A 27,209-nucleotide genomic window follows, 5' to 3' on the forward strand; every position below is an offset into this window, starting at 1 on the left:
GGGGGGGGCGGCAGAAGAGAGGAGCCAGATCATGAGATGGCAGAGAGTAGTAGACCTCTGAGTCAAGAAAGTAATGCTGATTTCTTCTAGATATGCAGAAACAGTATCTAAGCACAGCATTTGGGAAGCATATGCATTGCATATTAGTGTTATCATAACAAGTGTGAGGGAAACAGACTCAATAGTGCTTAGACTTAAGGAGAAATCAGGGTTTGGAGTTTTATTTGCTTCAGTCCAAGGAGAGATGGTATGAACTGTTCATTTTGGAAATGTGTCTTTCCTCACAGGTTTAAAAGTAATTTTGGAATGGACAAACTGACATAGGGTAACTCATACTCCAGATTCAAAAGAATAAATCCAGGTTTTAGCAGCTGGATGAACTGGTGAATTTAAGTTTGCATGATAGATACTATGGACTTACTGGTTTAGGATTTCTGTATATCACTGACCCAGCTTCTGCTTCAGAAGCTAAACCCACTTACAGAAAAGCAGTTTAAGTGGAACAAGAAAATTGGAGAAGAGCTTCTATAAAGTTGATAGTGGACACAAAGAAAAGGAATGGCTGTGCCAGCAGACGAAAGTAGTTGTACATTGATGCGATCTGCATCTGAATGGTTGTGGAGTCCCTATACATGCTGAATGAAGTTAATTGCTAACTGGTGCTTTAACTGTAATTTTTACTGAGGTAAATGCTCCATGACTAAAGTCTTTCTGTGGAAAGAAATCTCCAACTGTCTTCTTCAAGTACCTGCATTTTGATGAAGGTTTTCTGGGGAGTTTTTTTTTGTGTGTGCGTGCACAGGTTACCATAAAGAGAATGATAGAAAACAAACCTTTTTTTTTTTTTTTTTTTTTTTTTTTTTTAAACACTGTTGAGTCCACCTGCTACAGACCTCATTTTATCCCATTTGATTTAAGTGCTTTAAAAATGAAGTAAGGAAAAAAAGGGTCATTCACTTTGATTAAAAGGGCATTAGGCTAGATTTCAAAATGCCACAGGGTAGCATATCATCTTAGCCTAAGTTCAAGGTTAGAGCTGGTATTAAAAGGCAAAGCAAGTGAAATCAAGAGGGTTGCTGTTAAACTTGGCTCTTATAATAGTGTCGGCTTCTGTTCAGAACTCTCTTGGCCTCTGGACAAGATACTGCAATTCAATAACAGCTAGCAGAGACTTTCTAGGACTCTCAAGGATGTTTTCCGAGATATAAATGGAGAGACCTCCAGTGGCTCTGATTTGTATCATCAAGCCACCATGGATAGGTGCAAGACTTCAAGTAACATCTCAGGAGCAGTCCTGGCTGACTGGATAGGCTATGAATAACCATAATAACAACGATTATAAAGAGCATTTGCACATCAGGGCAAAAGAATGAGGAGCAAAGAGGATAAATGTGACTCCTAATCTTCAGCTATCTGCATGGGAAAGTATGATTAATAACTACAGAGGCTTAACATAACCTCCTCAGATAACGAGTGAGGTGGCCTTCTCCGAGCTGTGATTATCCTCTTCTAATGGGCTTCATTTATTGTGTAAACTAATAACCAAGGCCTAAGCACTGCACACTCCAGGGTCTGAAGGAAAAACACTGGGCCCAAATGTGATTAAGTTGGTGAAGATTGCCCAGCAACACAGCGTGTTGCTTGAGTGGGAGGGGAGGGACAAGGAGGACAAGAGGAGAAGCAACATATCCTGAAAAGAAATTAAGCAGAAAGTAGCAGTGATCTGCCTTTTAGCATTGATAGCTAGCATAAATCCCTTGCCTTTCAACTGGGATTGCTATGAGTTTACATCTGGAATTTGTGGAAAGCTAGAATATAGCCCCTATGTGTTAATACCAAGAAAGAGAGGCATTGGTAATGAGGGAATTTGATTGCAATGCTATCTAGAAAGTCAGCAGCAATGCCAGATCTAGAGAGTAACTCGAGTTGTCAGTCAGAGTTTCTGTGCTGGAGAGCAAAAGAGGTGCTCAAACAAAGATGGATTCCCCAAAGTGAACGAGTTCAACAACACAATCCGGGCCCAGAAAACAAAACAAAACAAAACAAAAAGACCTCCCAGCTCCCCTGGATGTATCTCTAAAGTGCAAGCACAGCTGAAGAGAGACAGTTTTGCAGGGCATCTAAAGAAAGGGGATAAGATTCTCATTTGAGCTGCACTGATGTAAAGAAGCTTAAACTCTGCAAAAGTCCATGGAATTGTCTGTATTTACACCCAGTAGATAAGAGTACAGAATGAGAACCCTGCCTCATTGGGAAGTATATTTCTTAGGTGCACAATGAACATCACTTTAGATTATCCAAACTCAAATAACTGTAAATATCTGACTTATCTGGACCCATTTGTGTTGTCTGCTTAATTGTTGCACTTCACTCATCAAGGACAATGAAATTAGTTTGGACAGGCTCAGTTTAGAAGCATTAACACTGTGCTGTGGCAGCTTGGGTTCAGAGTGCTGATGGAAAAGGTTTAAGGCTTAATAGAATAAAGAGAAACACATAGCAATATAGATAAATTTGGACCCCCACTGGGACATGAGACACTGTCTTTGAAGTATGTCACATCTGTGTTTTAATCTTTGTAGTGTATCCACATTTGTAGAGCTTGTACTACAATTTCCTAAAAACCATACAGAGCTCATAAATACACACATTTTCTCAGGATCCCCTCAGAAGCAGTCTGTTTGTTGGATGCTAGCGACATGTAGTGCCCAGCTTTCCTAGGAGTGCCTTAGCATCTCCCCACCCGGGTGAAAATGTGTGTAATACCAAGCAATGTGAAGGTGCAGCTTTAGAAAAAATAGCACACTGGGAGCTAGTTAAAACAGCTAGCCTGCAAGGCTGGCCCCCGTGTACCACGAGCATGGGCATAGAAATCAATCCCTAGTCACTTCCCAGCTGCTCTAAGGAAGAACAGTCAAGAGAACACTGCATGAACAACCCTCTTCTGTCTGCCTTGTTTCTCTTGGACAACATGAGCATACACTGAAAAACTCACATACACTAAAGCTCATAATTTCAAGAAATATCAGATTTACAACAAGCTAACTCTGGTACCTATATACTTGTAATGTCACAAATCATGAAAAAGATCAGTAACCTCAGTCTCTCCCTTTGTCTAGAAAAAAATACGTGATCTCCCAGGCAGAAGTAGTAGGGAAGCACAGTGTCCCTCCTCAGCAGCTGTAATCTCAACACATTTCACCAGGCAGACATTACGTGAACACAAGGTAATGTTTCCAGCAAATCTAAAAAGGAGATAAGAGATGGCAAGGACAGACGTGCAGAGTGAGATGGGACAAAGGAGCAAAGGAGAAGAAAGTGGTGCTCAGCCAGACATGAGGCACTAGTGTGACTTTATTGAGAAAGGACACCACAAAGTAATTTAAAAGACAGAAGCAATGCCTCAGATGTTTACCAAGGAAGATCTTGACAGTAAGTCAGTAATAAATAAAAAGACCCAGAAAATATTATTCCAGTTTTACTACCCTGGAAACAAAGTGTTATTCCATTGATCAAAGCCATAAATGAAATCAGAAGCTCATGCCAGCATGTCTTATAAGTTACATATTTACCATGCAAAGTCACTATAGTAGCACAGAAATGACTGAGCCATTAACAGAACAAGAGAAAAACAATTTCACTCCATCTGCTTGAAGGAACAACCTGAGCTTGGAATGGATTAGTTGTAGCTGGACAAGACTTTCTCTGCCAAAACCTGTACAAAGCCAATAATCAAAACAGTAATTTTTTTTTGCAATATGCCAAAGTAAATATGCACTAGAAAGTAGCAGAGGCTTTGAGGACTGTAGTTTACCATACCTAAGGGGAAAAGAGGGGAACAACTTCATTCTAGCACCGTGGGATTCATTTGGTGTTGAAAATGTATGTATATCAAGGTCAAAATATAGTAAAGAACTCAAAGAAATTTGAAGGCATATGTTTTTAAAAGGAATTATATTTTAAAATATGATTTTTATTTTTTTTTTTAAATGGGTGACGTGGTGGGAAGGGGGGTTGTGTGCAAAAAGTGTGAGAAACAAGATAAAAGAAGTTCCCATTAAAGAGAAAAATGGGAAATGCATATTTCTTCTTTGAAAAATAGGTTAGGCTTAATTTTGTCCTTGTACTTACAGAAACTAATCAGAGAGATTTGACATTGCTGGGAACCTGCCAAGTGCAGCAACTCGTACATGCAGTGCCACTGTAAGTCTCTCACTGCAGTTACTCAACAGAGGAAAGTCACTTCAGATACCTACTTGCCTGAACTGATAGTGCAATCGCACGGTCACCCATTCCCCACCACTTTCACCCTGCTGAAGCACAACAGAAGTGAAGCACAGAAGCTAAGTGGGTTACATCATGTCAAGTCTTATCAAAAGTTATCTGTAAGTGAATAGATGGGACAGATTTTGCCACTTCCCAAAGCATTCCAGCTCAGCTAGTTCTTTAAAAGGTGTTCTTAACTTTAAGCACAGTTTGAAGCGTAATGCATGAATCATGCTCTTAGGCTGTTTAATACAAGATACACAGCTTTTTTAAAAGATCTGCAGCCAGTGGCTGTGTTTCACATAGTAAGGTTTACAGTCTGTCTACACTCCAACTGAAAGTCTGTTTTCAAAATGCGTAGATGTTTCTAACCTACATAGCATAAGTAGCACCAACAGAAATAATGTTTCAGGCAAGATTCCTTATTGTATAATGGCCCCCCAGGAATTATTACAGTTATGGAATGTAGTAGCTCCACAGCATTTAAGGCTGTGGTTTCATGTTTTCATTGCTATTATACATGCTATTTAAATTAAACTAAAACAATATACATCTCTACAGGTTTCAATGACAATAATTTTGGTGGTGGACATACATACCTGATCCATCACTTCTGTGTATGGTCTTCAACCTTTGTACATTTAATAAAAAAAAAAATCTAAAAAAAATATTTTTGTCTCACTGAGTATCTGAAGGATTTAAAGACATGTATATACTGCATGAAGAAACACATGGCAGGCAGCTTATACCAATGTAAGCTATGAATAGTACAGCTGCCGTTGGTAAAAACCTATAGTATAGGTGGGTGTATTGCCACAGGTAGAAGTCCAAACAACATAATTATACAGCATCTTCATGTAAGTGCTTTATTGAAAGCCTACATTAGCCTTACATTACACATCAAAATCAGCATGTTTCTCCATTATTATATAGTGCAAATACGGGAAGGGGGTGTTTATGGAAAGTTTAGCCTATGAACAATGACCCCTGGACTAGGTAATGTCACACAATATCATCCATATGACTGAGGAGATGAAAAGCAAATTGACTGTTAAGGCATGCCTGTTATGCTATTCCTCTCTCTCTCTCTGTGACCAAGAACACAGGATGAGAAGTGGGGATTTACTGGTTGCAAGTTATTCCTGGGCATATCCCATCATCATTTGAATCAGTAGGGTGATGCAACTGGAAATTCCAGTGTTTAGGGTTCATTATTATCTACTGGCTAACACTGTTGAAACACCAAGACACCAACCACCTTTCACTCCTGCAGTTTGGAGCTGGGACCTCTCTCTAGTAAAAAGCCCATGGGAGATACTGAATGGCCCAGCAGGTGTCAGGGATGCTCAGCATTTTGTGAGATCAGATATTTGGATGCAAAGATTCTTGGTAGAAATATGTTTCCTCATTTAGAGCTATGGTACTGTTCACGATGACATCATTTCAGCGGTGACAAATATAGCTGAGTCTGCTCTTTCCTACGCCATATAAATCCCTTGACCTCAATCAGATCACTGTTGATTTACACTTGTGTAAATGAAGTCAGAATCAAACCCATGGCATTCACAAATGTAGGCCAGAGTAAGCATTACTCACAGACAAGAGACAACCCTTCAGAGGAAGGAAAAAAGATCATTTTCATGCAAATATCCTTAATAATAAGGAACAAGAGATAGAAATAAGAGTATGAATGAAATGCAATCAAGAACTGCTCTGAGATCAGATTTGCTTCTAACTTTATGATGCTGCATCAGCTGCTCTTAAAGTGGCTTAAGCCCAAAATTTGACCTACCTGAAACTTGTTATATATAATTTTTCATCAGGGATCTGTGAGCTAACTCAATCCCTAGGCTTTGCTTTGAAGGTAGCTGAAGGTGCTCAGCTACTTGCACGATCTGAAAAGATTTGATTGCTGTGTTCTATGAAAATGGAAACTTTTTTTTTTTTTTTTTTTTCCTCTGAGATTCAGGTTTGCCCTCAAATTGTTACACATTATCTATTTATTTATGCATAAACAGTGGCATTATGGTTTGGAGAATAGGGGCCCTTTGATGGGAGGTAAGCTTGACTAGCCTATGGGAGTTTACTGCCATGCATATAAATGAGGCCATACATACAAATATGCAGAACAGACAAGTGAAAATATACAGCATCTCTTTAAAATGAAATACTTTGATTGCTCCAATCACAAGAAGTTGTAAAACTACCCTGAAGAATTAACAGCCTCAGTACATGCTAACTACATCCATCATAAATTCGTCTTTAGTTTCTGTTATCATATCACTGTCTCTTGGGACCCCCAGTTCTGTCATCATTTGCCCTTTATAATTTATTCAGCTTGTACTTGCCTGAATCCTTTCTACTTATCATTCATCTTTACAGTTGTACATAAAATTAGATTGATCCTCCTATGGCAGACACGTCAGAGAGAAAAGTTGTCATTGAATAACACGTAAAGCAAATGAAGGTCCAGCAAAAGCTTTTTGTTGAATAACATGGAAATTGTCCTTCGAGAGCCAAGAGGTGTCAAAATAGAAAGACAAGACAATTCTACCTTTATAATTTATCTTTTGCACACCATTTTTCAATTGCCACCAAATCTCAAACAAAACTGAAAAGCCTTGTTCCTATTTTGCATATCAGGATAAGCTTGGTTAGCTACCACAAAGGTGATGAATACACCAGTCTCAGCTGAGATAATAGCATGCATCCAACACACTGCTTCTGTCAGAGTGCTTGCACTACGTCCTTTTCCTTCAAAGCTCTTTGGACTGGGTGGCAGAGAGAGAGAGTTTACTTTGTATTCTAGAGGCTGCTGTATAGGGATACATAAGCCAATCTTTAACTAGTGAAATGGAACTTTAATGTTTACCAAGCAGATAGGACCCAGGTGTTTCATCTCATCTGGTGAACAGAACAGCACTGTCAAACTACAGGGGTTTTTAGCAAATGGAAAGTGCATTTTAGTTTCCTCTTCCTTTCTTGTCCCTTTCTTTCCCCAAAGTAAGACCCAAAAGTCCTTCACTGGCTGGTCAGTCAAGGAAGAAAAAAGGGGTTTAAAAAAGAAATCTTCTTAACCATGACATTGACACCCAAAGATTTTAAAGCACCACTGAAGAATTTCTACAGGACTTTTTTTTTTTTTTTTTTTTTTTTTTTTTTTTTTTTTTTTTTTTCCAAGTCTCTTACCTCAAATCTGTTTTTATTCCTTTTCATCTTCATTTTTAACTTCAGAAAACAGACATGTTTCTCCCAAGGGAACAATTAAATGTGTTTTCTTTCAAAATCTAAAGGGCATGGTGAGCAGGCTGTGTGTTCAGCAGGCTACTTTAATCAATGGAACCCATCCAGCCTGCCACTGCTGACCAAATTGCAATTTACATTGGTAGAGAAAACTTTTGAAATGGGAAAGTGTGGGAATATAATACCATTTTTGGCATTACACAGTGTGCAGGGTGATATGTGGTTTAATGGTTTTCTAACAAGCTTTTGAAGATAGCTTTGAAATATATATATATAAAAAGACTGTAAAATTACAGCAAGATCTGCTTGAATAGTGAAATCGATGCTATATGTGAAGGACTTCTGAAGTCCACATGACACTTACGTCTCATTTAAGCCTTATTACAAGGATTCAAGAAGGACTAGATTTTGCAAGACATCCTCTCCCCTCCCCATAGCATGCTCAGGTGTCTTTCCACACATATACATATGAATTTGAGACAGGTAAGTCCAAGAAAATGGATTTTTTTTTTTTTTTTTAAATCAAGGGCAACTTTTGTTTCATTAGAGGGGTGTTTTTTGTTTGTGTTTTTGTTTGTTTGTTTGTTTGTTTTTTTAATATTATTATTATTTATTTAAAACTGGGTTTAATAGGAGATTTATGAGCTCACCTGTCTTCTAATTCTACAGATGAACATTTTTGCATATGATTAATAAAGTAGAATGCATTTTTTCTAGATGGCCGAAGAGACAAAGTATATCAGAACAGTTAGGAAGAAAACTAATTAAGTTATGGACCGAGAAAGTTAGCATACTGTCAGTACCACTCTCCCTTTCAAAAGGAACAGATACAGTAAGAGAACCCAGTCTATTTCCTAGCCTGAATAAGCCCTGTGAATTGCTGAGGTTAACAGTTTCTAACATCTACCTAATTTCATAACTATTCTTTGCAAGTCTTACAGGCAGATTTTAACATTATGCAAAGGGGCAGTGCCTCCAACCAAGTATTCACTCCCGTTGCTTGGGAGCACCACAAAGAACTAGAGGAGAAAAATGCTGCTGTGCTTATCATACAGTAGCTCAGTTTATTTGTGCTATAAATAAAAGTAGATCTTGATAGCGTAATTACATTTCTCAGCATTATCCTCTGCCGTTTGCTTCAGAAAGAAAAAAGAAAAGGGAGAAAAGTTGGCTTCACTATAATTTGTAATCAAAATGACTACACTTAAAACATAATTTTATTTCCCTGATTTCATTTCCTGTGGAGCTTTGTGGGGCAAATAGATAATATTATACCAAATCTGCAGGCAGATAATTCTCACATCCCCTGCACTGTCATAGTCTAGATCACATTGCCCCCCCTCCCCACATTTTCCCCAAGACCATGGGCTGTGTTTCTGATATTGCATTTTATCATTGGGAGATACATCAGCATCAGAAATCCCAAGGATAAATCAACTTTTAGTTTCTCTGCTTTCTCTCTGCTGCTCCCCCAAATTACTCTTCCTTGCCTAATTTGCTTTTTATAATGTTGGAGGGGGGGAAAAAAAAAAAAAAAAAAAAAAAAAAAAAAAAAAAAAAGGTGGTTTCCCACTATGAAGGATTAGCACAGATTATGGTGAACAGTGTTAATTATAGATGGGGAAAGAGAAGAGTGCGTCTCTCCAATCTGTTCTTGATTTCCCCCGTGTCTGTCTGGCTGGTAATAAGCCTCCTTTAATCTGGCAGTCCCCTTGGTGAAATCAGCACCACGGACAGCAATATTGATTGCTTCTGAGAAACCATCACAGCTGCTCAACCAAATTACCTTTGATATGTGACCTTTAATGTAATTACTGCAACATCAAAGCATTTCTATAAATTATTAAAGAACTAATATACTTCATCATCCAGCTACTCTATTATATGTAAAATAAACAATCACAAGTAAACACTAGAATTTGAATTGACCATTACTCGCAAAGTGCGTTTTACACACACACCCTGCTACGATAATCTTCTGGTTTAGGCAAGACAATTTCACACTGCCCAAAACAGCCTAATTCATTTAGGTGAAGAAGATTCAACTAATAATTTTATGTTTTACATTCCATTCCAGTTGCTTCAAAATATCTATCTTGATTCCTTCCCACCCAAAACCAAAGTGCTGTAAAGACTTTATTAATCAACACATACCTGCTTGGAAGTCTTTTGATTATTCCACAAGATGACTTTATGTCCCACATATAACATAGAAATATGTGAAACATATTTCTGTCATCTTACAAAGCACATCCAGAAAGTAATTACTGTAAAATATGTGCATGTAGCCACTCTACTAAAAACAAAGTGATACATAGCTAAGAGGCAAGACGTCTGAATCTGGACACAAACTCCTCATGCCTTACCATTTCCATACATTAGCATTCATGTGCATATTATTAAAAATGACTCAGTTCTGTGTTTTATAATACAAAGAACACAAACAGCAATATTGCAAGAGCAGGCAAATGCACTTTACTGGGGGATGGGAAAGAAGTGTCTTGATTCAAAATCTCACTGTAGTACTATTTTTTTTTTCCTCTATAACAGGCTTGTTAATTATTTTTGATACCTCCTCAGTAGTTCTGTTTGTGTCACAGACAGTAGAGGGTCAAGGGAAGGTGTTATATATGTGTCATTTGTGAACTCATGTGAATAAGGACTTAGACCCCTGACCTTACAAGTGCTTTTTATTTTATGGTGATGAACTATGTTTGATATTGTTGGTGCATGTTATCAAGAACAGTCAAGTAAGTCATAAATAATTCTCTGCTACTCACATAGGAACCATAAAACAGTACCCAGGCATGATAGTTTATCAAGAGACAAGGCTGGTTTCCTTAAATAAACTACAGTGACATCATTCAGAAGATGAGTTCAGAAACTTGGCAGAAAGCTGTGTGCAGAGGATTTGCTGGTAGAAAGTAAACCTTTATCCTGAAACAGAACTGGAAATGAAATGGATGAGAGAAGTCAGTGCTCAGAACTCTCAAAAACCTGGTTGCTGTTTTAGACAGAGGATTCACCATTCCCAATTCAATCAGATCCTGATGTGTCACCTCAAAGTGTAAAACCAAACAAAAGCTTTCTAAAGTCAGCATGGTCAGTATGGGTTATATGTGATTAGAAATTACATAAACCAAGGAAAGAATGTCTTGCCTGTAGTCTAGAATCCATCATCAGAACCTCTGAATGAAGTCTTGAATATAATGCAAAAGGTAGTTGAATTTTGCCTACCCAAGACAACATTTTTGATGTTAAGAGTTTAGTGATTTCAAATCTCTAAAATGCAGACTGAGATTCAGAACTGTGGGCATATAAAGAATTAAAAAAAAAAAAAAAAAAAATCCTAAATCATCATTTGCCCTCTCTTACCAATTCTGAGACCTCAGTCTCACTGACCTACTGTCTTCTTGAAGATATTCCCATCATACAACTTCAGGATGAGATTCTAATCCCAGTGGAAACAATTGGAATTCCAGTTAGTATCATTTAAATATACAACACTCTATACATCACAAGCATATCTCTACTTTTAATAAATACATAATTGATTTCAAGCATATTTCAGAAATTTTCAGGTAAAATATTACCAAAACATCTTTATATTTTTGTACATCCAGTTCTATCATTCAGAGGTGAAAGAAGTAAAAAGAAAACATCATCTGTTGGAGGGAAAATAAAAAGGAAAAAATAAAACGCCAAACCTAAACCTCAACAAGACTCAAGTTACTTTCAATCTGTGGCTGATATGTTTCTAGAAAAAAATAATTCAGAGGGAGTTGTCAGCTGACAGAAATGTATTTTTAGGGAATGAAGTATGTATATATTTACATAAGGTATGGCCTTTAAAGCAAAGATAGATGTAGATGAGTGAGTGTGTGGGCATCTCCATACTGGCAAGGTGGCATAGAGATAGGTAAATAGACTCAGGATGATGGAAACAAGCAGAGCAGAATCAACAGCTTCTTCAGCAACATAGAGCAACTGATGTGTCTTAGGTTTTGTGGAAAGGTAGGTTAGGGGTATGCAGGACTCAGTCATTCAACACTGACTAATAAAAACAGACTTTTGGATCAATTTCCTCTCAGTTTAGACACAACCTTGAACCCCCAGGACCCCACTTTTAATTACTTGATCACTGACTTATGTGTTGTTGTGAAACCATCCCTATTCTAGCCACAGGAGTACTGCACTCAGCTGTTTCCAAGCCATGTACCCTGGCTGAATCTAAATAGTCTCTCTTTCCCTCCTCCTGGTTACTGCTAAACTGGAAATCCATCCCAGCAGGGCAGGTCTTCCCCACATAATGCTGATTCTATTTTTAGTTCTGCTTGTGTTGTCTGAACCTTAGATCTTGCTCATGTGAATAATTTTTCTCATTATCCTGTGTTCGTCTCTCTCTCTTTTCTCCTTGTCTCACTGCCTTTCCAATCTGCTACAGCTGCTTGAATACTAAAGTAACTGAGTCAAACCACTTTGTCATCAGGAATATGTTTTCATTCTGTGATAACTCAATAATGTGATCTGTTTTGTTTATTTCTTGCTGCCACACCTTGTTTCAGAAAAGAAAAATAGTAAGAGGCAGTACCTGGTGAGCACTTCTAATATTTCATGTAGTGGTCAGAATCCTAAAGTCTTTCCTCAGCTAAGTAAGGCTGGTAGAATCCATCTCATAACCAATTAATCACTGTTTTCCTGACTCCAGATAAGTGCAAAAAGGTTTTTTGTTTTGTGTAGTTTGGGTGGGTTGGTGGTATCTTGATTTTATTAGCACAATAGAAATAATGAATCATCTAGGCAACTGGAGACTTTATGATTTCAAACCCAAGACAAGAACTCCATATGTAACCCATTTTAGATTTAAAAAAACCCCCCAAAAGTTATCAATCTGGACTCACCCCCGGCAGTGTCTTCTGTTCATGCAGCGCACTCTGGGCCTTTAGAGCAGACTCCCTTTCGCAGTACGTTAGGAAGGCACAGCCTATAAGCAAAAGGCAAAACCTCAGTAAAAGCAGTGCTTCAGAGGGGATCTGTTTAATGTTGAGACATAAAAAACCCCCTCTTTTTCATCATCACCCCATTCCCAATAAATCAATCATAAAAATTCTCTCCTTGATAGGTCAGTAGTAGAGTCAAGAAATGAAGCTTTCACCACTTCTGAGCCCTGATGAAAAATGAGCAACATCGTGGCTATGAGTGCTTATTTTTGCTTGAATACATGCTTAAGTTTCAAATAGAGGGTTGTACAAGATTAGGGAACTCAAAGAACCCACATGGTGGCAAGGTGGAGCATGAGATCCCACTCCTGCTCTAGCAGCGGCACTGGGAACAAGCCCCTTACTGTCATATCATGCTGATGGTCTCATGCCCTTCTGTTGTAACAAGAACCCTTCAAAGTAAAGGGCATACAATGACTTGGGACTTCCTACTGCAGAGGACTATGCCTACTGTTTAGCCTGACTTGCATCCACAAGTAGTCTCCCTGTTTGCATCACACCAGAAAGCCACCACCCTGCACTTGCTGCTGCAGGATCTCATTGGCTTCTAGCCATGCATACAAAGACAATCACAGCAAAGCCCAAATAATCAATCCAAAGCATCCATGTCATTTTACAGATCATTAGAACTTCAGAGATGATCCAATGACTTTCATTTTTCATAAAAGTTGTCTTAGCAACCTCAAAGGCTTAAGCCCTGGTCATGGCGGGCAGAGCAAAATCTCTGCCTCCATGCTCGCTTTCCAGTAAAACTGGTAAAACTCATCAATGTTGTAATGTCTTACACCAGTTGTGTGTGTCTGATGTGATCAGATTATTCCTTCTTACTGCAATATAATGTAAGCCCATCATTTTCTGCAACAAAACAAGTGCTTGTTACGCAGAGGATATTTTCTCTGAAGTTTCTACAGAATGTCTGCAACCTCACCAGCTCCTTGAAATGGAAGTATCATATCTTCCATTGTTTAGGCAGCATGTCCATCGAACTGTGGGTATCTTCCAAAAGCAGCACAAGTAGCGAGACTGCCAAATGAAAAACCGTGTCCCATAACTTCATCTTGACCCATGCACTTTCTCCCTATGAGTGTAATAAAGTATGCAACAGGTGAAGAGTAGGCTACGAATTTTTTTCATCTCTGATCACCACTGTAATCTTTTTGTCCATATTATGTTAATTGTTTTATCCAAGTTTGTTTCTTAGATAATATTACTGAAGAAATACACACTTATTTTCGTCTTTACCATGTTTTTAACAGATTAGTACTCACAAGAGATTAGGGATAATTTTTTCTACAAACATACATATATTATTTTTTTTATAAAGGTTGTCTTTTGGAAGTCACCCTACTTCTCTCACAATGAAGCTATAAGATGAATGAGTGTTCTAATTTGGCATGGAAAATAAATATATTTTCCCTATTTCTTACCCTACATTACTTTGTGAAGGTCCTGTTCTTTTCAGTTTATTCAAGCCAATCATATTTGTTATGTGTCAATAACTGAGGAAGGAGGCTGAACAATAACAAGTTTTCATACTCTAATTGGGATTAGTTGGATTCATTCCCCTCTAACTTTAAATGGATGAGTTTTCACTTAGCCTGCATCTACCAAACAGGAAGAAATGTGGCAGAAAGTTTACAGCTAGTAGAAGTAATGGGTTGAAAAGGATCCCTAAAAGTCACCCATAGCTTGATAATCAAATGCAAAACTGCTTAAATTTAATTCCAGTGCTAAATCACAGGCTGAGGACACACAATAAGAAAGTCTCCCTTTAGTAGCAGACATGGAGCAGTCTAATTAGGCACATCATAGTACACTGTTATAGAGATAAACTACACAGTGTAAAGCTCCCATAATGATAGCCATATATTTTTCCTCATTGTGATGGCCATGACAACAGTTCAGGGTAACAACATCCTGCAATTCCTACCATATCATGACTGTAATTCAGACTGCATTGACAGAAGACTACTCCTCTGAAGGAGCATCTTTCTTCCAAGATCCACTTAGGAGTGTGTGTGGGCAAGTTCTCATAAGGGAGAAACCTCCATTAGGTCCTCTCCAAACATGTTTGTGGAAGTGGTAGAAGTACAAAACTCCCAGAAATTTACTTAGTAAAATGGATCCAAACATCACTGATTTCCCAAAGAAGATGTTAAGGATAAGACTTTGAAATGGAAAAGAAGGAAGAAATTTAGTCTCTCCTATGGGCAAAGAAAAAACTTGTTTTTCAGGGACAAAAAAATGTTTTGTGGAAGTATTTTTTTTCCCCTTGCTCTATAAAAATTTCATGCATATGAATGACACTCTATTCCACTCTTGTTTAGCAAAATCTAATTTATGTAGGAAAAATAGTACCTCATTAAGTAAATCCTGATTACTTAGAGACAATCAGAAGTTTCACCCCAGCAATGGCCAGGTAGAATAAACTATAGATTAATGTTCATAATAAGTCTTAAATTTGAACTTGAAAAGACCAGTTTGTGGGGGTTTTTGTCTTCCCTTTACATATCACAAGATTGCTCTGTAAGACACAAACCCAGCATCAGTCATCAGATAGAGCACCATTAAAAAAAAAAAAAAAATGTATGGCTTGTGATAAAACAACACATATCTGTATTCCATCCTCCAATAATTTCCATATTTCAGTTCTTTGTGCACTCGGATGACAACCAATTAAGATTTCTTGCCCTCCTCACCCCCTCTTCTGACCCCAAACACCCATTAAAATTCTTGATTTGTCCTTTATATTGTGATGCTTAATGGAATTACAAATGTAGCACATCCTTCAGGTGTCACGTTTCTTAGGCTACTGCTTTCAGTGTTCATCCATATGACCCCTCCGAAGGGTTCTTCCTTCCTGAAGAGTGTTGTTTAAAGAACAGACTATTGAACTCAGGTTGATACTACAGGATACAACACGCTAAACAACTGAGTCTTGAAACAAATGTCATATAAAGTAGCTGTATTGGATTTTACAGAAAAAAAAGCCAAACTGGTGTAAAAGGTTATTTTTTTCCTTTTATTTCCCAGATGGAGAACAATTTCAGAACAATCAATTCTCCCTACTGAAACTTTTGGTTGTGTACTAAACTGCTCATTTCACTAAGGAAAAAAAAAAAGAAAAAAAAAAAGTAAACTCTTAAGTAGCTCAACTTAACAGCTCACTTGCCATCAGCTGTTTGGGCTCAATGTCAATCTGACTTCTGGGTGAAAGGCTTCATACCACGTTACAAATAATTTGCACCATTCAGCCCCCTGGAACGACCTATGTTCAACAGTATAACTTTTTTTTGAACACATCTCTTAAGGACAAAGTGAAGGCTATATATTATTTCTGTCCTCTACTTGTATGGGTGATAATGATGAATACAGTGTTTGTGAATTGTATTTGAATTTGAGGCAAAAAAAACCAATCTAATTGACTAATTATTGATAATGAAGGACTTGCTCCTAGCTGTTCCTAATTTCAGTTCCATTTCTCTCAAAGCATGCTAAGTTTTCTAGACATATGTCAATCAGCTAAAAGAGGCTTTGTTTGGATTGTGTCTTTCCAGCTGTTCATTTTTTTTTTTTCTAGTGGACAGCTCTTTGGGGTAGCACATAAACATCTGGAAACTCCCAGATGGCAATTAACTCTCAACCTATTGAACTGCAGTCTCTTGGAAACATGAGGACATCTAAAGTGGTCTCCTGGGAAAAAGGTTGTTAAAGAGAAGGGAGAAACAAAAAAAAAAAAAAAAAAAAAAAAAGCAGCTCTATTTTAATTTTACCTCCAGGGAATTCAAGAATGTAAATAATAATTGCATAGAATACAGGTGGATAATGATCTCACTTAAGAAAACTTCAACCGTACAATAAGTCTCTTGGAAGATTTTATACAAGCCTGGGAGACAAAACAGTCAGAGGACTGATTCTGAGCTGAACAGAATAATTCTGGGAACCAAGACTCATTTCACCCCAGTAGTACTCAACTCATCCCGGGACAAATGAAAACAGTCTTTTTACTTGACATCTCAGTGCTTATCACTTCAGTGAATCAGTTCACTCCCAGACACTTTAAACCAGCCAAGGTAACCAGCTAAAAAGTACTGGTCACCTAACTCAAATTTAGCTATTTAAATTTATCTCATGGTCTACCGTCAATGACAAGACGTTCATTTGACCTAGTATACAGGAGAAGAATAAACCTCTGCAGAGGCCTATCCTCTACACCAGGTGTAAGAACTATACACAACTATCTCAGGTACAGGCTGTTAGCTTCAAGGTTGCATGTTCACAGCATCAGATTCCACCTGTCACCTCTAACCTCCCAGTTATCTCACATACAAGCATTATCTGTGCCTTTATTAATCCTTAATATATATGGTGGGAGATGAAGAAGATACTTACTGGAGATTTATTAATAACTGTAATTCAGGGGTTTTTTTCCTCTTTTCTTGTTTTATTCTGGCAGAGAGTCACAGGAATCCTGGCTCAGCTTCTCCTCTTTGCCCATTGTTTAGATCAAAGAACAAGCAATTAGTGACTTATGACCCTTTCTTTGTGTGATATGTTTTGGTGACATCTTATGATTTTATTAGTACTACATAACCTTGCATAAAGCATGCCTTTAGCTTTTCTGTAGGTCTAGATCCTGAGGCATTGTCTAAGAGCTAGGCTATAACCAGGATAACTTCCAGGTATTTGCTGTCTGTCTGAACAAGGCATTAAAGGTCCAGTCTAAATCTAATGGAAAAATACTTTTACACTTCAACAGACTTTGAGAAAGGGGCCCTTAATCTTTCTGGGACTATGTTTACTCTTTGGCATTATGATGGAAAATTAAAAAGTTTGTTAGGTGCTTTAAGGCTCTTGGATGAAAACCAGGAGCTAAAGCAGGTTCTGAGCTCAGGGGTGTGTAAATCCAGTCAAGGGAAGAGCATGCACCTAGCTCAACAAAACTATGCAATTACATCAATGTAAAATTAAGTTCATGATGTGGCCCATAATCTATTGCCTCTCTCAGAAGAATTTTTGGTTCAGACATGGACCTCAGGTAAATTGGTGTTAACCCAGAATAGTTAGCTTAATCCTAGGTTTTGGGAAGTCTGGCTCAACTAGTCTAAGCTAGTTTTTGATTCACAAACTTTTGTGATGGTAGAGTGTTTCAGTTTAAGCCCAGAGGGAAACTGAGCCCATGCAGCTGTTCCCTGTGAGGATGGGGAGGAGAAATATAACAAAAGGTTTGCAGTTTGAGATAAAGAAGGGAGGGATGTCTCACCAATTATGGTCACAGGCAAAAGAAACTCGATTGGGGAAAAAGCAAAAGCATAATTTTCATTTGAACACCACCACCACTAATTTACCAGTCAAATCAGAGTAGGACAGTGAGAAATACAAACACATCTTAAAAACACCTTCCCCCCCACCCCTGCCTTCTTCCTGGGCTCACAGCTTTTCTCCTGATTTCTTTAACTTCTCCCCCCAAATGGTATAGGATGGCAGGGGATGGGGGTTGTGGCCAGTTCATCACACACTGTCTTTGCCGCGCCATCTTCCTCAGGGGGAGGACTCCCCACACTCTTCCCCTGCTTCAGCATGGAGTACCTTCCGCAAACTTCTCCAATATGAGTCTTTCCCACAGGCTGCAGCTCTTCATGAACTTGTCTAGTTGGGTCCCTCCCATGGGCTGCAGTCCTCCCCGTAACAAACTGCTCCAGTGTGGTTTTCCATCAGAGTCCTGGCCCTCTGTGGTCACAACCACCTGCTCCATTTTGGGGCCCTCCATGGGCTGCAGGAGGGCATCCATTCCAGCTGTGACCTCCATGGGCTTCGGGGTGGTCTCTGTTAGAGTATACCTCCCCTGCTCCTCTTAATTTCTTCAATTGACCTCAGTATTTCTATAGGTATTTCCCTTACAACCCCTCCTCCTCCCAGGTTCCCCTTCTTAAATATGTTATCACAGAGGCACAGCCACCATCACTAATTGTCTCAGCCTTGGACAGAGGTAGGTCTAACTTGGAGCCAGGGGAGCCTTGAGAAGCTTCTCACAGGGGCCACCTCTGTAGACCTATCCCCCACTACCAAAACCCAGCCACACACAGACCCAACACATGGAGTATGCACTCAACCAGTTATCACAGCTCAGACGACAGGTGATAACTTCTGAAACTACAGACCTTCTGATACCTGTAAGTGTAACTAAAACTGGAATCCTCGCCCAAGAAAAGCTAAAACTATCACAAGACTGTTAGTTTTCTTTGGGTTTTTCTTCTTTGAGTCAATTATATTCGTTCTAGTTACAACAATATTAATTGATTTTAACAGTGAGGTTTTCTAAGCAGTTGTTCCTATGTTACTCTATGTCAGACTCCTGTATAGTGAATGAATGTGTAAACAAGATACCCTTCAGTTAATAGGTATGCAAGAAAGAACAAATAAATCAATTAATAGTGTCCACTACTGTAGAACCTATTTCCCTACCATCTTTAATATACCAAACTTCCCAAAACCAAAAGGCAGAGAAGCCAACCCGTGCAGCACACTGTGGAGTTCAAGAAAGAAAACTTCAAGTATAAGCACAACCATCCAAGACCTTCCAGTTGCGTACAGAAATTGGAGGAGAATAGTTATATTGCATACCTTAGACCACATGCTAGTGATCATGCTCCAACTTACAAACAACAGCAGTCTTGTAGAGAAGATGCTTTGAGAGCAAAACACTTGCATCTCTGGGGAATAGGAATTCCTAACTGGTCACAGTTCTGAACAGCTCATTTAGTGATGCTTCAGTCTCTCTGTGCCCTAATTACCATTAAAACATTTAGACAAATGGATACAAGTTATCTGTGGTGGACCAGAGATATGTCTCCCATTTTTAAAATTTTTCCTCTGAAAATAACAGTTACTTCAAGATTCAGGGATCTGTTACACAGAGAAAAATTGTGCCACTTAAGAAAACTCTTGCCTTGAAATCAACGTCTCAGATTACGTCTCCCAGCTAGGATTTCAAAGTGAAAAAGAAATCTTTTTTCACTTTAACTATCCTAGTTCTACATGTCTGGTTTTGAAACAATTCTCATTTGCTTTGTCTACAGTGGACTGCCCAAGGTTTAATCACTTGAGGGTTTCAGAGATTGAGCTGAATTTTCTTGAGGGGGACACAATCAATAAAGACTTTTGGAACTGGAAATGTTTTATCCAATTTCTTCATCTGTTTCTCTCTCAGTGATTAACTACCTTCTGACAAAAGTTAACATCTCTGCTGGTAGAGAACATTCACTTGGCTAGAACTTTCCTTTTCTCCATCTCCCCTGCTGCACAACTACTGAACGCTAACTGTTTAGAGAAAAGGATAGGAATAAAAATCTTCTTAGATATCAGCTTCCCTGTCAATTACATTGCAAGGCAGATTAACATCCGAAATGCCCTGCTGTGTGGAATGCTAATTTTCTTTTTCCTCTTATGTTATTTTCCATTAACTATTATGATGCTGTCATTTTCCTACTATAGATAACGTGATAGGGTTCTCTATGTAAAAGCATACATAAGGCACACTCATATAGACCCATGAATCAATATTAAAAAACAAGTTAAGAGTTCAAATCTGGAAATGTAGAAGTTAACCATATTTAGAGAATATCAACTCACTTGAAATGCATTTATGATATTTCAAAATCAGATGTGGATATGCACATTCCAAATCAGAGTCCTTAGACTTAGCAGTGCTTAATTACATTTAACAGTGTCCAGGCAAAGAGCAAAGAGACTTGAGTAACTGCCAGTGTATGCAAGCATCTTCAAAAAACAGAGACAATGTTTTCATCATGATTTTTGATAACAAGTAGGTTTTTAATGAAAACACTAGTTTTTAAAAGCCAAAATTTTGCATAGAATGTTTTAATGAAATATTTCACCCGTAAGTGTTTCTCAACCCCATGATACAATTTCTGAACAAAGTCTACAGCAAGATAAACTTATTCCAGGACAGTCAGTAGTCCAGACTCATATCTGAATCAGGGAAACAGGGTCTTGAGTCCAGGGTGCATCATCACTGGCAGACCCCTGAGGGTCCATCTCTATTTATTCTTAACTCCACAGCTTCCTTACCTCGATCCCACTGTAGAACTGGAAAGCTTTTGATCTCAAACTTTTTTCCCCAGATGAGGGAATAGTTTCTAGCTCTGATTCACATACAGGTAAGTTTTCTCCTGGGATCCTGAAAGTTCCTTGCAAGTTGCTTTGAATCATCCTTTGCTGACTGGTATGCTCAGGATAAGGTACAGAATGAACTACTGATTTGACATAGTATATACCAGGTCCTGTTTTCACATAACTGCCAACATTTTAGCTTTAAACTTCATCCTGAATCTTCAGGTATACTTTCAATCATCTGAGCCCAAGTCAATCCAAGATTCACTGCTCAAGTTTCTGCAGGTATAGCCATTTTACTTCCCAGAACAGATGTCTAATTTCCATCCATACAGCAAAGAGAAATAAGAATGTAGATTACTGGTTAAGGTAGTTGTCTACCAAAGAGATTGTTGATGTGTCTAATACGATCTGGAAATATTTGATGCTTTGAATTACAGTACAAAACTGATTTTCAAACAGATCAGTCTCATTTCACCTTCTCATTTGTTGCCTAATAACGGTGGACTCTAAGATGTAAGGAGGGATGCATGCCCTCAGGCCCTATCCATCAAACAATTAGGGCACGCTTTTGATTTTAATGTAGAAAAAGGCTGACTTTAAAGTGAAACTCATGAGCAAGTGGTTTTCTGGATCAAGCAATAGTGTTCCCAGTATTTCAGGACTCAGTTGCTGATGAGAAAAGTCATGACCAAACTCTAGGGTTCGTTCAAGTGAGGATCAGAATAAGTAGGTTCCAGCTTTTACCCAGTAAGGAAACATTAAGTTTTAGTTAAAATCCTGATCACCTCTAAGCTTGGCTCACTTCAGCATACCTATTACTTCAAAAATCAACTATATTTGTGTTATCCATTTCATATTGGAGTTTCATTTAAAAAATAATAATATTTTTTTAAAAAATCATCAAATTTTCAATATGTCTTGTTTTCAATGTGGAAATAAACAAAGGAAATACAGAAGGTGAGGGTTTTTGCCTTGTGATTCACCAGTGAAAGGCAGAAATATAACTAGAAACAATCCTGCTGTTGAAACACTACTGTTTGCATTCAGACAGTTATGGGTTAAACCTCCTTAGACTACATGCATTAATTAGAGTCTGTACCTGCTGTTCTGGGTCCTGCCTTTTGAGTTCTCTCTATTGTTAGAAGCATATGAATAACTCAGTGGATTTTCTAAAACACTTAGCTGTTTCAAAAACTTTTCCCCACTCTTCATTTTATTTTGGGTTTTGGATCAACTTCTTTTGGGGAGATTTCTTCAAGAATTCTCAACTATTCTCCAGAGGCTATGCTACTATTACACAACATGCACTTTGGATGCCTTGAATCTTAGCAAAATAAACCTAAAGGAAAACGATCCCTAAACAAATTAGACTGTTCTCCTACTTACAACTTTTTTCCAAGCCTTATCCTTCTGCATTCATATAGAGTTGTTTTGTTTTGTGTTTTACTGCTCATTACCTTTCACCAGGGTGAGGAACAGACACCTCTTGGAAAATAATATCAACCCTGTGTGCAGGAAATATGTTTGTACATAAAAACATTTTAAAAGTTGGTATTTTCACCCTGAAAAAAAAAAAAAAAAAAAAAAAAAAAAGCCAGGGCCATGCAGTGAACATCTTGTTGATAGCAACATCAAATGATGTTATTTATGCTGTTGTCTCAGAAACACACAAGTAGCCTGTTCTAAATCCAGACTCATATGAGCTCCAAACAGCCTCATATTCTTTCTTGTCTGAGGTTGGGCACATGTGTCAATATAGACTTCTGACATTTCCAGCTCAAGGTTGAAAGCAAAAGGTACTGAAACAACTGAAGGAAAGAGCTATTATTAGTCAACTTCTAGCCCATTCAGAAACATGCAATTGTAATTATCCCTCTAAAGTTATTCTTCTTACCAAGTTTGCCGTTCTATGTTTTTCCAAGTCAAGAAGTTCAGATTCAGAGTGGTACCTTTAAGACACCTCTTAAAAACAACCTCAATACATTTCTGTTACTTATGATCAAGTTTTTCTCCTCACCTTGTATGCAAGAACTCTAAATGGGATAACATTAGATTCTTTGCTAAATTCCACAGGGTTTTCTAAAATTTAAATTCAGGTGAGAGCATCTGAAGCCACATTAGGACTTTTATATTACAAATCAAATCAAACCCCAGAAAGAATGTATTTCCTGTTTCCAGTTGATATAGAAATGAAAATCTTTAAGCAGCAGCTGCTCCTGCAAGATGATCAACCTGAGACTGGAAGTCTCCAGAAACTTGTAAGAGTCACAATACGAGCCAGAGAAAACTCTACAATACCAGCTGGCTTCATGAGATTTCTGGAGACAAATTTCAGCTGTCAGAACAATTAACATCCAGGCTCCCATAACCAGATGCTGTTTTCCATATGTTTTGACTTTGAATAGTTTCTTCTATCCTCTAAGTGATGTTAGGAGCAAACAAGTATTGTCTCTTATCTCCTATTTCTTTCTCCTTACTCCTTTCTCAGTTTGACTTGTTCATTAACTATAGGCAGTGGAATGGCATGAACTGGGATCAAGTTCTTCTGCAAGCAGTCAGAAATGAAGTAATCTCCTTAATCAATAGACCTCTATCTACTTAAAGCTGAGAAACATAAGACACATACTCCGTGTGTGTAAATGAGAGAGAAAGCAACTTGAAATTAGGTGTAGTGGGAGTATGGCAAAGGCTTCTCAAAGTTCCTAACTGTTACAGTACAAAGGAAGAGAGGCAGGTCCCAAGAACGAAGGCTGCCACTGCTTCTCTGGCAAAGAGCTCTAAGTTGAGCCATTGTTGCATTGTGCAAGCGTGCTTTAAGAGCCTGGGCCAAGTATAAATTATTTAGAAACTAGACAACGCACATAAAGGCTGGAAGAAGATTTAATCGCCTGTCCAAAGCTACACAAATTGTAGCAAAGTTCAGCCTTGAACCAAAACCCCCCAAGTCTCTACCTAGAGCTATGAACACCCTTTGGTCTGCTTTTTTTTTTTAAAAAAAATGTGGACAAATTCCTGCATAGACTCACAGATATATTATGTCCTAAGTAGATTCTATCAAAAAAAAGTAAACTGGAAACACTATTGTTCCTTGCATCCAGGTGCACTTTCCCATCCAGTATTGTGGGACTGATCTCCTGAGTAAGAAGTTAAAAACAGTGTGTGAATTTAAGTTCTAAACCTTACAATTTTTACAAGAGGTATAAGGATGTAATCTTTGAAGTGAAAATGAAACAGTGAAATTAATTACAACAAGCTTCAGTGCACTGGGTTTAAAAGGGCTCTTGTCAGTGTGAAGTGAAGGAAGTACAATTTCCTGATGAACAGAGAACATAGGGTAAAGCGTGTAGTAATCACTACCAGAGAGATATTTTGATCACTTTTTTTTTGTTGTTGTTGTTGTTGATTAACTTAAAAAATTAGTGAACAATGAGTATGTAGTAGATTCAGTTAAACATTTCTTACAGATTCCAGCAGAAATTTTTGCTTTCTAAATTGAATTCATATTAGATGGAACAGTGTAGCCCCCAAAGCACTGAGGACTGGCAGGAGGAATATGCATGATAAATGTCAGTTACATCAAGATGGAAGGGCTATCTAGCAATGTAGAAGGTCTGATCTTAAATTGAAACAGCACAGCAATGAAGATTTCACGCATGAGGAGGAATGGAGAATAAATCACAACAGATCCTAGAGGGTGCTGCACCCCTTAACAATGTGCCCAGTCACCTGAATCCCTGCTGGGGTGGATTACCTGTGCCTAGCACCTTGCATGATTCAGGTCTCAAATACAGTTAGAGAAAAGCCACAGGGGCAAATGTCTGAATGTTCAACAGGACATAGGAAGCTGGAAGACTGTAATGTGAAAAGACACTTTCAGATGATAGTGGACAATATCATATGCAATAGTGTGTACATCACTTCCAGACCAAAGACACCTCCCTCCTCCGTGTCAGTAGAAAACCCACATCTGAAATGATCCTGTCAACTATGATCATTTGGAAGTCTTCAGAAACTCATGGAAAGAAAAAAAAAGAAAGGAAAAGATGGAATTCAAAGATGAGTAATAGAATTTCTTAATGGGCTCAGAGGGCTGACTTATGAGGGAAGATTAAGAGAACTAAATATGTATAACTTGGGTAAATGATGACTCAGGGGGATAGATGATAACCAGCTACAAGCCTTGAAGGTATAAACACAAAGTATGGAGAAAGGTTGTTCAGGGTAATACCAGAGAATAATAACTAGGGGTTACACCACAAAATTCAACAACAGAACATTTAGGCTGAGCACCAGGAATGCTTCCTAACTGTTGGGAATATCTGTGTTTGTTCCTGTCACACAGCCCTGAGGGTGGCTTTTGCATCTGACTATTCTATTAGTCAAGAATATATTTAATTTAATTTTTATTTAAGTTTACATGCATGAGTGTAGTGCATGACCACATCACCTGGAATTTTCTGGATCCTAGGAGTTCAGGGACAATAGTGGAATAATCCCTTAAACACGGTTGAGGGGTATCCATGTGTGTTTGTGTTGAAGGTGGGGGATATAGAAAAGGCAGAAAAGGAAAAGATAGAAAGGAGAGTTAAATCAACATGATGGGGTGCCTCTCAGCACAAATTTTTAACTTGACAATTTTCTAACATCTTTCATGTCATCATTGTTCATCTGACAGTTCTGGAAGATTTTTGTCTCCCTCTTCCACTGTGAGGCATAAGGAGAGAGAAATGTTTACAACCCAAGAACAGAATCATGAGCACAGATTCATATGCAATTTAGGACAATTGCAAGTTATAAGATGGAAGTCTATGACCCTGTGGAAGGTAGAAGTAAACATTACTAACTCTCTCAGCCATTAGAACAAATCAGTCTTTCATGGAACTTTTATTACTTAAATCACCTGAAACCATAAACAAAAGTTAATACTGATCCAAGAGCAAATGCATTCAGAAGGCCATTTCCCCCCTTCTCACTATTTCAAACTTTTATGATTCTATCCAACAGTTTAACACAATGTCTAACCCAGGAGAAAGCTCATTCTCTTAAGAAACCAGTTTCAATAACCTTTCTTGGTGGAAACAAATTAGAATGTCAACTGACAGGGATGGAAAGTTGCATTAAAAATGCAATCCATCCACAGTCAGTGGGGCAATTGCCTTCCAATTTTTAAGGAGTTGGACAGAGCTGAGCAGCCATCCACCCACCAAGTTTTTCTGAGTGGTATATTTTATTTTAAAAAGAGCAATTTCAAGGGAAAAATATAGACCCAATAATTATTAAAAAAACCCCTCAACAACAACAAAAAAAACCCCAAAATGCAATTATAATTCTACTAGGTTTTTGGTTTTTTTTTTTTTAGTTTAATAAGGTAACTTGCTTAATATTTATTTCTCCACTTATTTAATATAGACGAAAGAAGTTCTCAACCAAGAACGAACACAAAGGCATATCTGTATCAACACAGTGTGGGCAAACAGCTCCCAGTGGAAAAATATTCAGACTGTAGAGCAGTCTTCTCAAAAGAGACTAGTGGAAGCCATTTTGCCAAAGACATTAGAAGGCAGATGAAAGAAACTTTCTAGGATACCTCCCGAATACAGTGGTCTACCAAAACTTTCCCTGTTACTAGTCTATGAATCACTGGCTAGTGGATGCCTAGAAACAAACACACATTAATGATGTGGTTTCACTTTATTATTTTTTCCATCAGGAAAGCTAAAAATAGGGAGACAGCTGCTGAGCATCTCTGGGAGTCTGAAACTCACTGGAGAATCCCTGCTGATGCCAGAAAGTAGGAGAGTAGAGTTTAATGAGTTTGAAAAAACCCAAACAACAAATAGTGTTGTCTTCAAAAGAGTGATTAGAACATTACATAAGGATGATAGTACTAGGTCAGACAAAGTCCATCTCATACAATATCCTGTCTCCAACGTCAGCCAGAAGTGGATACCCCAAGAAGAGTAGAAGGAAAGGATATGCATAATGCCTCCTCTGAGTGTTCTTCTCAGTCTCCAGTCTTGTGGCTCAGGGAATTCTGGGCCAAATGCAGTCTCTGTGTATACCGTAATCACTTGATGAAACTGAATCTCTCATTTTCCACCTCCATTTATTACATTTTAACATTTCAGTAGTTGTTTTTCCTGTAAACAGATTTAAGATTTTTTTTTTTTGTTGCTGTTTTGCCAGTTATCAGGCCGAGCATGAAGAACACAGCCAGCATAAAGATGAACCAATAACCAAATTGTATTTGATACAAAAGGATCAGTACATGGGTGAGCACTGGGGGTACAAACAAGTCAGCCAGATTATACATAATCGACATCAATCCCACTGACCCCAACAACAACACTGCATGACCAACAATGGATGGAATCAATGGTGAAATGCAGTCTCCCATAGAAGGGACGGGAGACAACCGAGTCAACAAGCCAAACACATCAGACCAAGGAAGCCACATACTGAATCTCTACACAGCCCACGCTTACAAAAGCCAGACCTGAGTGGAGCCCAGTCCCAGGGAGGCAGGATGTCCTTCCCCAACAGGGAACTCTGCACAGGGCATCC

General features: G+C 38.3%; 1 protein-coding gene across 15 annotated transcripts in view; it reads right to left on the reverse strand.

Annotated features, from left to right (window-relative positions):
* The window catches only part of CELF4 (CUGBP Elav-like family member 4), a 707,595-nt gene that overhangs the window by 601,148 nt on the left and 79,238 nt on the right, over positions 1–27,209 (reverse strand). For all 15 annotated transcript variants that reach the window (XM_026865422.1, XM_026865420.1, XM_026865424.1 and 12 more), the window contains exon 2: positions 12,411–12,493. In XM_026865422.1, the coding sequence (XP_026721223.1) occupies positions 12,411–12,493 (83 nt within the window). The remainder of the gene's footprint in view (positions 1–12,410; positions 12,494–27,209) is intronic.

The sequence above is a fragment of the Athene cunicularia genome (assembly GCF_003259725.1).
Source record: "Athene cunicularia isolate RWA chromosome Z unlocalized genomic scaffold, athCun1 chrZ_part1, whole genome shotgun sequence".
NCBI lineage: Eukaryota > Metazoa > Chordata > Aves > Strigiformes > Strigidae > Athene > Athene cunicularia.